Source organism: Lactuca sativa, chromosome 1 (genome assembly GCF_002870075.4).
Source record: "Lactuca sativa cultivar Salinas chromosome 1, Lsat_Salinas_v11, whole genome shotgun sequence".
NCBI lineage: Eukaryota > Viridiplantae > Streptophyta > Magnoliopsida > Asterales > Asteraceae > Lactuca > Lactuca sativa.
The window spans coordinates 26,978,846-26,991,216 of record NC_056623.2 but is presented as its reverse complement, the minus strand read 5'-3'; the positions used below and the strand labels follow the sequence as shown (position 1 = coordinate 26,991,216).

General features: G+C 29.0%; 1 protein-coding gene across 1 annotated transcript; it reads right to left on the bottom strand.

The window, feature by feature from the left end:
• Positions 1 to 8,855: 8,855 nt before the first annotated feature.
• On the bottom strand, positions 8,856 to 12,114 carry LOC111876310 (protein FAR1-RELATED SEQUENCE 6-like). The gene is made up of 7 exons (XM_052765278.1): positions 11,958 to 12,114; positions 11,801 to 11,875; positions 11,637 to 11,690; positions 10,724 to 11,522; positions 10,385 to 10,643; positions 9,390 to 9,581; positions 8,856 to 9,290 (listed from the first exon to the last, which is right to left on the bottom strand). The coding sequence occupies exons 1-7, from the start codon at positions 12,112 to 12,114 to the stop codon at positions 8,856 to 8,858; spliced, it is 1,971 nt and encodes a 656-aa protein (XP_052621238.1).
• Positions 12,115 to 12,371: the final 257 nt, after the last annotated feature.

Sequence of the window (12,371 nt, the reverse complement as noted above, 5' to 3'; positions counted from 1 at the left end):
GTAAATAAAAATTGCTATAAACACTCTCTTACAGTTTTATATTTGTTCCACTTATATAAAACAAATTCTTAGATGTTTTCCTTTTTTTAATATTGGAATGCGATTTTCCTTTCTATTTTTGCCTTTTATTGTACGACACAAATGAAGACAAGTAAGATTTAAAGTAATTAGCATTATTAGTAACTTTATTTATAAATAACTTAAAATTCTATCCAGTTATAGTATTTGAAGTATTTTCAACCAAATGCTTAATTTCATTAACAATTAAACACCAATAGATGTGTATAGTTCTCATTTTATTAACAAATATTGTTTTTTATATGATTAGTAAATTAAAATTGTTATAACTATTCTCATAAAACAGCATGATAACAATAATAGCTTAAACAACGTAAATTTAGAAAAAAAATATATAGATTATGATACATTGGAAAAACGATTAATGTTTGAAATTAATCATAAATGAAACAAAAAAATGTTTAAATAAATTGTTTTCTAATCAACAACGTGAATAGCTAAAAATATATCAAATAAAAAACTACATTAAACTAACTAAATTCACACACAACATATAAATGGATTCCATTTAGATGATATGATCCTAAAATACACCTATCTAAATTGATTGACCATAAGTAGATGCTATTATAATGATTTGGATTTAATATATATATATATATATATATATATATATATATATATATATATATATATATATATATATATATATGGATTAGAGTATATTTAAAGTAATTATAATATTTTATAACATCGTAGAGCAATATTCATTTGAAACCTCATCTTTTAATTAATACCACTCAAAAATTTTCTTAGTAATGACTTAAACACTCAAAAGTTTTATAACATATATATTATGTTTATATGCATTTAATGAAAACATTACAATAAAAAGGTGAATCTTTTGTGTAGACACACATATAAATAACATACAATTGACAATGAAAACAATCATAAAACCTTTTGTGTTGGTTAGAAAATGTTTTGTGTTGGTTAGAAGTATTTTGACTATTTTTGGAATTATTTTATTATGATAGAGCTTTTAGCTTATATATATATATATATATATATATATATATATATATATATATATATATATATATATATATATATATATATATATATATATATATATAGTATTCTTTTATTACAATTGTTGTATGTTGTGGTTAAATCGTTAATGTAAATTATATTGTATACATGTTGTGATCATATATTATATATGTTGTTTCAAAAAATAATTAATTAAAACTAGAAAGGTTACCCCCGCTACGCGGGGGCCAGAAGCTTTCAATGTTGTTTCTGAATCGATAAATATGACAGACGTAGAAACTGCAAGGATGACAAGCCCAGGCTTTGCCCCGGACCATTTTGTTCATGTTTTTATGAAAAAATGTAAAAGTTTTGACTACAAGGACCAGAAGTGTGAAAATGGCTAAAGAATTAAAACGGTAGGAATTAGCAAGTTTTTAGAAAAGAGATCAAAGTTGTCGAACCGTTAAAGTTTTGTGGCTAAACTTTAAATATTAAAAGGTTCCGAAATAGAAAAGGGATCAAAGTTGTCAAACCGTTAAAGTTTTGTGGCCAAACTTTAAATATTAAAAGGTTCCTAAATAGAAAAGGGATCAAAGTTGTTAAACCGTTAAAGTTTTCTGGCCAAACTTTAAATATTAAAATGTTCCTAAAAAAATATAAAAATATAGATTACAAGGACCAAAAGTGTCAAAATTGCTAAAAAATGAGGACCAAAGTTGCCGAAGTATAGGGACCAATTCTGCCAAAAAACAACATAAAGTCCAGGGACTAAAATAGACAAAAATTATGGAAGTTCCCTATCATAAGAAACAATTTCCATAATATATATATATATATATATATATATATATATATATATATATATATATATATATATATATATATATATATATATATAGGGTTAGGTTATATTGTTTTTGATAAGTATTGTGTGCCCATGTAAATGATTGTAGGCCAATCATTTGTGGTAATTTAAGAAAGTGATTTTCTCTTTAAATTAAATATAAAAAATCAAATAAATGGGGTTTAATCAATTGACCGGTCAAACAAGGGTAGAATGGTATTTTGCCCCGTCATTTAATTAGGAAACGGTGGATAATATGGAATGATCAACCGATAATCCCAAATATCTCACTTACTCTCATAATCAAGAACCCAAATCCTTAGGAGGTTGAAAAACATTCCGATTTATTGTAATCAGTCTTGAAAAATCGGAAGATCGTTTGTAGGTTTTCCCTATAAATATCGACATTTAACCCTAGAAGACGAAATCGACATTTGGGGGTTATATTAACGGTATTCTGCAACAATGAGGAGTACACGATCTAGTTCATTTAAGTCAAAGTTCAAGAACACAGTAGAAACGGCGTTGAATCTTGAAGACGACAATGATGATTCCGTTGCTGAAACTGAAGGTAATAATTTTTTTGTGTTATTTAATGTTTATTTAGTTCGAAAAATGTAGTAGAATTTAGGAAGTGTTTTTGAAAATCTTTTATATGCATGTATGATTTGTGGTCTGGAAGAAAAAATGTGTCATTTTTTCGTATTTTATTAAGAATAGTTACTGTGTTTGGTATTCGACAAGAATGTTCTGTTTATATGATCGTGGCCATGGTTGTTATTCTGCTAGAATTAGTATACTTGTTTTAATGGTTAAAATTGTAAAGTAAATTGCTATATTTAATTTGTTAGTTAGCTTTTTTACAGGTTTTAAATTCTAATGGAATCACAATTTGTATATGATTTAGTACCTAAAACTAAAAAAATTGTAGTTATTGTATGTTGAATAATGTTACATGTTTCATATTCTGATAGAATGTTCTGTGTTTATGAACCAGAATAATGTTGATATTCTGGTAGATTTGTAATATATGGAAGAAAAATGTGTCATGTTTTCGTATTTTATTAAGAAACTTGATAATACCATATAATTCATCAAAAATGTTTTGAAACTTAAAGAAAGATAACTGTGTATGGTATTCTGCAAGAATGTTCTGTTTCTATGATCGTGACCATGGTTATTGTTATGCTAGAATAAGTATACTTGTTTTACTGGTATAAATTGTAAAGTAAATTGCTATATTTAAGTTGTTAGTTAGCTTTTTTTACAGGTTTTAAAGTCTAATGGAATCACAATTTGTATATGATTTAGTACATAAAACTGAAAAAATCGTAGTCATTGTATGTTGAATAAGGTTACATGTTTCATATTCTGATAGAATGTTCTATGTATATGAACCTAAACAATGTTGATATTCCAGTAGATTTGTAATATAAATTTCTATATTTAAGTAGTTAAGTAGTATTTTAATCTGAAACTGAAAAATTGATAGTTTCTGTTTGTGGAATAAAGTTACATGTATCATATTCTAATAGAATTTTATGTGGATTAACATTGTATACAGATTTTTAATTGTAATGGAATCACAATTTGTATATAATTTAGTACCTAAAACTATAAAAAATCGTAGTGATAGGATGTTGAATAAGGTTACATGTTTCATATTCTAATAGAATGTTCTTAGTATTTGAACCTAAACGTTGTTGATATTTTGGTAGAATTGTAATCTAATTTTTTATATTTAAATAGTTAATTAGCATGTTAAACTGAAGAATTCATAGTTCTTGTATGTGGAATAAGTATACATGTTTCATATTTTGTTAGAATATAATGTGTATAAGTCTAGTTGTTTTACTAGTTAACATTGTAAGATATTTTTCTATATTGAAGTAGTGTATTAGCATTGTATACATATTTTTGATTGTATTGGAATCACAGTTTGTATATGATTTAATACCTAAAACTGGAAAAATCGTACTGATGGTATGTTGAATAAGGTTTCATGTTTCATATTCTAATAGAATGTTTTGTTTATGTCAACCTAAATATTGTTAATATTCTGGTAGAATTGTAATCTAATTTTTTATATTTAAATAGTTAATTAGCATGTTTAAGTGAAAAATTCATAGTTCTTGTCTTTGGAATAAGTATGCAAAAAACACATTCTATTAGAAAGTAATGTGTATAAGAACTTGAACATGGTTGATATTCTGATAGCATAAGTGTATTTGTTTTACTAGTTAGCATTGTAAGATAAATTTCTATACTGAAGCAGTTAAGTAGCATTTTATATATACTTTTAATTCTAATGGAACCACAGTATGTAGATGTTTAATGACTGATACTGAAGAATTGATAGTTACTGTATGTAGAATATAGAACATGTTTCATATTCTGGTAGAATTGTAATCTGAATTTCTATATTTAAGTAGTTAATTAGCATTTTAAAATGAAAAATTCATAGTTTTTGTATGTGGAATAAGCTTAGATGTTTCATATTCTAAAAGAATGTCCTGTGTACATGAAACTGAAAATGGTTGATATTCTGCTAGCATAAGTCTACTTGTTTGACTATTAAACACTCCTAAATAGAATGTGATATTATATATGAGTGTGAAATTTGATTGTATGAATCTGATAGAATTCTAAATTAAATGTATTTGATTCTTGTAGAGTTAGCCTACTTGTGTTATTAGTTAACTCTGTAATGAAAATTTATGCTATCTATTGTTTGTTGTAGAAGAACAAATTCAGGAAGAAGAACATTTGAACCGAGAAAGAAGGTCAAAGAAAAAACTTGATAAATCAGTTGAACAAAAGACAACTCCTAAACCTTTAAATGCACTAATTTTGGAAAGAGAGATAAGCTCGAAGAGGCAATTTGATAGAGTTCCAATTGTAAAACATTTAAAAAATAAGGGAATTGCTGAAACTGTCAAAGAAGAAAAAGAAGATAATGTTAGAAAAACAAATAAGGAATACCCACCTGGTTTAAGATACCTTCCAACCAGAATGAAATGTGATAACATCACTGCAGCTGTTATGGGAATGTCGTCGGAACAGAAACAAGCAATCTTGAGAATGGGTTTTGGATCAATTCTGCAAGTGAATATTACAAGTTATCCGGGACAACTTAGCTACTATCTTTTAGATGTTTATGATGCAGATAGTAAAAGACTTGTCCTACAAAACTCTGTTATTGAGATAACAGAACAAACAGTGCATGATATGATGGGGTTGCCATTTGGTGGAGAAGACATCAATGAGTTACCATTGTGTGATAAGGGAAATCAAATTCTAGAAGAATGGAGGGGACAATATAGTGGTGATAAGTTCAATGGTGAGGAGTATTTAAGAAGGATTCAGGCTACAACGAAGGATAATTTGATGTTTAGGCTGAACTTTTTGACCCTATTTGTTAACAACTTCATAGAGTCAATGTTGATGGGAACAAATCAAATAAAAGTGGTAAGGAAGTTGGTGTTGGTAGAAGACTTCTCAAAGTTAAATTGGTGTAAATATATGCTTGATTGTTTGGGATCTAGAAAAAAACTATGGAAAAGGGATGACAAATCAAGCTACTACAGTGGTCCTATTACACTTCTGATTGTAAGTTTGAAATATTTTTATATGAATGTATTTATTTCGTATCGATTTATTATTGATGTATTGATTAAGTTAATGTTTTTTTTTTCAGTTGGTGTACGTGTATAACATGAAGTATTCTATCAAGATAGACAAAAGGCTTCCTTTTATTGGGCATATAAACGGTGCTAAATTGTTAGAGGTTCAAAAATTGGAAATCAGTTTGGGAGGGTTCGGGAGGCAGTTTCGGGATGAGCATGATGATGTCGATATGGGCGATGAAACAGGAGCTGAAGAAAAGCAAATGCTAAGCTTTAAGAGGGATTTTGGAGATGAAGAGGTAATATTATGGTAGATTATGAAGTACATATTCTGAAAGTAATAGTTAATGATATATTCTAATAGAATATATAGTACACATTTTTTGTAATGTTATCATTTATTAATTATATGTGTTTCAGGCGTACGATGCTGTTATAGAGCATAGTTATGGGGTAATTGTAACAGAGAAAAGTACTATGGAGGTTGCGTTGAAGGATGGGTTGTTAAAATTCCCTCATAGTGTGGTGCTGAATGAGTGGATGGAGAAAATGAATGAACTTTTTAAGGGAGTGTTTGAAGGGGTAGGTAACAAAAAAGTGCATGAGCCTGCCTGCTTTAATGAGGTAAATATGAATGATGTAGGTGATGGCGGTGAAGGAAATAGTTCACCTGTTAGAGGATTGATACTTACTGAAGTTAATACAGAAAAGGAAGACAATTATACCACACCTGTTGATACGACTTCTTTAACAATGACTCAGTTTCATCGACTTCCAGGGGTGAATGAAGAAATGATCAAGTTGTTGGATGAAACTGAGTTACAAGTGTATAAAAAGAAAAAGCGAATGTCAGTAATCAGTGGGGATAATCTGGTAAGAAGAAATATAGGAGAAGCTGTTGATAATGCTGGAGGATATGATGATAATGACAAAAGGGAAAAACGTATTCCTAAAAAAGCAAAAGTATTTCATTCGCCCTATATTGAAAGAATTGTTAAGGTTGGGGAAAAACTGTCTAAGGATGAAACATGGATATGCAATTCAGTTTTTGCATCTATAAGAGATGATGGGTCTGTATTTATATATATGTTTATATATGTGTCACCTATTATATTTCTATAATTTTAAAATGAATGTATTAAGATTGATGTTATACATATTTTTTTTCACAGGGATGAGATTTGGGACATTGGAACAGGTTATTTGCTGCACCAAGGTTTTGCATATCAATTTAATCATGGAATGTTTTTGCATTCTAAAATAATTGATTGTTGGGCTGCGTTTTTAAATAAAATGGAGAACTACAAGGATGAATCATCGCTTTCGATATTTTTCTTCGATACAACTATTGTGGTATGAATTTATTTTGTAAAAAAATTTATTAATTCAAATTTATTTCTGTAGAATTAATATTGATGTTGAGTTGGGTTTTTTTCAGACAGAAGATATATTGAATGAGCTAAAGTCGGAAGATATGAAATGTAGGCTTTTTGCTACTTTATTGCGAATCTACACTAAGAAATTTAATGTGAAGCCAAGTTTTAGAGACGTTGCACTTGTAAGATTCTTTTATAAATATAATATTCGTGGCATCAATTAATATTAACTTAACCTCTTCTTTTAATGTGTACAAGGTTTTCTTCCCAATAGTTGATGATGGAAAGTATTACTTACTCATCTTTGATCTGAGATCAAGTTTGTACTACATAGTAGATCATGTGAAGAGAACAGGAACTTTGGAAAGAAAGTATGGCATGATACTAAACCTGGTGGTAAGATAATCAATAAATTTATGATTAATAGTTTTCCATTCTAAGGAATATTATAAGAGTATTTTTATGTATCTGTTGTAATTAATGCCAGAAAAAACTGTTTTGCAACTACTTGACATCACAACATCATCCAATGGCAAAAACGTTAACTTTTAAAGCAGCATGTGTGATGAACATATCTTGGCTAGTCGAAAAAGCAGGAACAGAATGTGGAATATACCTCATGAGGCATATTGAAACGTACATGGGGGAATATGAAGGGCGTTGGGAGTGTGGTCTTACAGGTAAAATGCCTGCTGATGTGAGTGCTACAATTAAGCTAAGGACGAAATACATGGCAAGATTGTTGACATCTGATTTCAATAAGTTCAAGAGTGTGATAGTTAAAGATTTTGAAGCGTTTCGTAAGCTTGATATTTTGGAACAAGATATGCTTCTAAGGGAGTCAGCTGAAAACAGAAAGAAAAAAAGAAAAACAAAGGGTCGTAGGTAAGAATTTGGCGTGGTATTTAATAAGTTGACAGATAAACTTTGATATGTCATGAGCTAAACTTGGTTTTTTGAATGTTGAAACATGACTCTGCCTTATGATAGATGTTTGAAATAGTAGATTGTCTATCAGACGTTATGAAGTAATGTTATCAGTAGTATTCGATATATGTTATAATGGAATGTTAATTTTCGTATAATGGGTGTCTTGATGCGTTGTTTAAAATCTGAGATGTTGATGTTGTGCATTGTGAAAATCAAAGGTTCTTGTTAGTAATGTAGTTTTCATATAATGCAAGTTAACATTACTAATGCATGTGTTGATGTTTTTTTGTTTCTAATAATGTTGTTAATATAATTCAATGTTGTGGTTAATAATGTTTTGTGACTATTGTGACTAGAATATTTTTTTTACAAATTATATGATGATGATGCAAGGTAGTATTTGTTATGACTCTGTTAGAATACGTTATGTAGATATTATGAAATAGAATATAAATATAATGAATTCTTGTCTACAAATTGCATGTATCGTTTGTATATTATAGTAAATAATAAAACATTTTTGTTAACATTAAAATCAATCTTAAAATGATTGAAAGAAGTTGTATATGTTGCTGTAAATTATACAATCGATGGAAATTTTGTATTAGAATTTTTGAAAATAATGAATTTATACAGTCGATGGAATGAATTTTTGTATTACGTTTTATGAGTATTTTTAAGTAATAAGATAATATAAATATTGTTATGTTGATTGACAATGTCATCGTCAATAGTAATAAAAGTGAATACTTTATTGAACGACATAAAAGATAACAATAAGTGTGAATCGACAGAATTAAATCAAATGTCATTCTAATAAACTCAAAAAAAAAAAAAAAAAAAAAAACAAGGAACTTATTTCTTGGTGTTCTTTAGAGGACAATTTCTTTTGTCATGATGAACCATCTTTTCACATGTAGCACATTTTCTCTTAGGTTTCGAGATTTCCTTCTCAATCATCTCTATTGTAGATTTTAATCTTTTCCCACGACTACTGCAGCCTTTATTACGAATATCTGTAGGATTCTAAATGTCATTAACATCAGATTCTATATTATGACCAACCACACCTAAAAGCTGCTTGAAATGATCTGCTCTGGTCGGTAGATCATGATTTGGACAGTCGCCTACGAATTTTTTTTTCAAGTTATTCTGTTCGTCGAGGTATAACTTTAACTTTGCTGCATCGTGGCTCAAAAAAGACACACAACGGTCAACAGTTGAAAAAATATCAATAGCAGTCATGTCGGAAGTAGAATCGGCGAAAGAATTAGTGAAGCGTCTTTTCAGTAATTCTGTTGGAATGACATCCCTACGCCAACGTTTCAAAATGTACTTTTCAGGAATTTGTTCGATGCCATAAAACTTAAACACACAGAACATGTGTCTGCATAAGATACCTAAATGTTCAAAATGCATACAAGTACATTTGAACGAACCATCTTTGGTTGAGTGTGTGACCTGGAAAATATAAGACGATTAGTGAGAATAATTAAGTTGTAAATTTTTAGTGTTTAAATGTAAATAATAAAATGACAATTAATGTGAAAAAAAACATACCGTGTATTCAGTATCCCTTATAAGACAATCGTAATTGTATTCCTCATCTTTGTCATCAACATCGACATCACTTATTTGCCTAATAGTTATGTTCTTTCTTTTCTCCATAACAATAATCGTGTCAACACCGTTGGAAGATATCACATTCTTTTGGAAACAATTATCTTCAGATCTTGATATCTCCTTCTGAACCTGATAAAAAATCTTTCGTGTATATACATTTGAAGCATGAGGTTCATACGGAGTACGAGTAACGAATTTAGGAAAAGTGGTGGTAGTATTAAAATCATTGAGAATTTGGTTATGTCGTTGTCGTTCCATAACTGATTCAAATGTCATCATAAACATGACAAGATAAGAACCGGTTAGTGTCGTGGTTTGAAATGACCAATTCTGACTTTCAGACAGTGATGTAGTCCACATAAGATCAGACATTGGAATGTGCTTGAAAAATGTGGGGATCCAAGATTTTCGCAATCCATACATTGTATTCATCCAAGTGTTATCAGTAATTTTAAACTCCTCCAACATCTAACGCCACACATTCTCGAATTCATGTGGTTCCAGCTTAGAATTCCAAATTATAGAGTGAAAACGCTTTCGAAATTTTTGATTGGTTGTTGCATCTTCAATTGATAAAATCTGTATAAATTCATTCTGTTAGAATATGATATCATGAAGGGAGAATGTGGAAAAATAATTGTAGAATCAGAACAAAAGTAAGAGTTAAACCAATTGATTCTGTCAGAATATGATATAATTGTATAATCATAACAAAAAGTAACAATTAAAGACAATGGGTTTGTCAGAATGAATTGATTCTGTTAGAATATGAGATAATGAATGCAGAATTTTAAAAGAAATTGTAGAATGATAAGAAAAATTAAGAGTTAATGCAATTGATTCTGTTTAAAACAAAACATTCTGGCAGAATATGAAAAAACAATTGTAGAATCATACCAAAAAAATAAGAATAATATTCTTTTTATGCATACCTTATTTGGCAACTTCTTCGTTATATGCCACATACATAACCTATGATGTGCCAATGGGAAAACCTTATCTATAGCTTTTTTCAAAGCTGGATCTTGATCAGATAAAACCAATTGAGGTTGTTTTCTAAAAGCTTTCAAAAAAGCTCTAAGCAACCATTCATAAGAAACTCCATCTTCTTTACTTAAAAGACCAGCACCAAATGTTACACATTTTTTGTGATTGTCAATGCCAGTAAACGGTACAAAAACCATATCATACCTATTTAAAAAATAAAATATTAGTTTACATAAATGGAAATAATGAAATTCTTATTGAAAAGTATTAAAGGTTATAAATACTTATTCATGCTGAATGTGGCATCGAGTGATATAATGTCTCCGAATGAATTGTAATTATACTTTGCTCTTTCGTCAGCCCAGAATAAAGAATTCAATCTCTTGTTCGACACTTTATACTCAAAAGTAAATGATGGGACATTTTTCTTCCTATCATTCATTTTGTCAACAAGGAATTTCGCGTCCCTCCCACCTATGTAACAATTAAGATTCCTCCTAGCATTCTTGAAATCAGTAACCAATCCACCTCGAACCGAAGGACCAACCTGAAGAGCACTATAAAGTCTATGTGCTTTTACAGGACCAATGTTCTGTTTTGACAAATTATGAATGAAAATTTCCTGGGAATAATCAAGTTTTCTTTTTGAACGAGATAAGTGCATATTGCCTTTGCTAAACAACTCATGATTATGTCGCTCTACAAAATCACTCACGACATATGTAAGAGTACCGGGAATTATTTCTAAAACAACTTTCGCTTTACAATTCCTCCTAAATAGATCTTTCCTTCTTTGAGTCTTCTTATGCTGAATATCTAGAGTATCTAGTTTACTAGTATTCAGATTACCTTCCCGATTGCACACAAGATGTCTATTTGTAATAATCTCATTTTTCATTTTTTGGACTCTTCCAAGCCTGACATCAAAACTAGATTCTAATGCATATTTTCTATACATTGTTTCTGCTTCACCATATGAATTAAATTTTGATGAAACTTTTGGTTTGATGTCATCTAAAACAATCGAAGTCCAATACAAGGTGCCACCAGGAGAAACATAATCATGAGTAACATTTGGTTGTCCTGCTTAAACATAGCAAATACAAAATTATTATGAAAGAATTATATAACTTTATTCTGACACAATTTTATTTTTTCTGTAAAAAATAAAAAAAAATTCTAAATTGAAATTGGTACCTTCAATGAAATCAATATTAAACTCTGTATCTTCATGAGTAACATGTGGTTGTCCTGTTTAAAATAGAAAATACATAATCATTCTGAAAGAATTATATAAATATTATTCTGAAAGCATTAACTTTTTTTGTAGCAACTTCAGTATCATGAATTGGATTTATTACCTTCACTGTAATCAATATTAACCTCTATGTCTTCATCAACGAAGTGATTTTCGTCTTCATCATTATTTGCGTCCTCTGTATGTTCAGCAATGAAAGTATTAACAATATAGAATCTGAAAAAAGAATGAAGAATTAAACAAAAAATCAAAAAACTAACCTAAATTAGGATTACTGCTTTCTCCTGTTTGAAATCTGTCATTATATAGTGTATCATTATCAAGAAAATCGAAATCTTCAATTCCATTGCCATCATCACTAGCCAAATAATGTTCCTCATAAATATGATTATTGACATCTGGTTCTTGATCGCCCATTGCTAAGAAATTCCGAGAGTGTTTGTCTATGCTTTGTTAGTTGAAAAATCAAAATATTTAAAAATGTCATACAAACTAGATAGGGATGAAAACGGATTCTATGCAAATTAAAAGCCTTGATATTAGGGATCATTGATAAAAATAAATGATTCCGATTTGATTTTTTTAAAAAACATGATAAAGGGAAAAACATGAAAACGGTACTATATTCACATTCCAAATATAAAAAATTCCAACATTACATTATATTAACTACT

Coding starts and splice junctions, on each gene's coding strand:
- LOC111876310 (XM_052765278.1), bottom strand. CDS start 12,114: ATGGGCGATCAAGAACCAGATGTCAATAATCATATTTATGAGGAACAT. Junction 11,691..11,800: donor TAATATTGATTACAGTGAAG/GTAATAAATCCA, acceptor TATTTTAAACAG/GACAACCACATGTTACTCAT. Junction 11,523..11,636: donor TAATATTGATTTCATTGAAG/GTACCAATTTCA, acceptor ATGTTTAAGCAG/GACAACCAAATGTTACTCAT.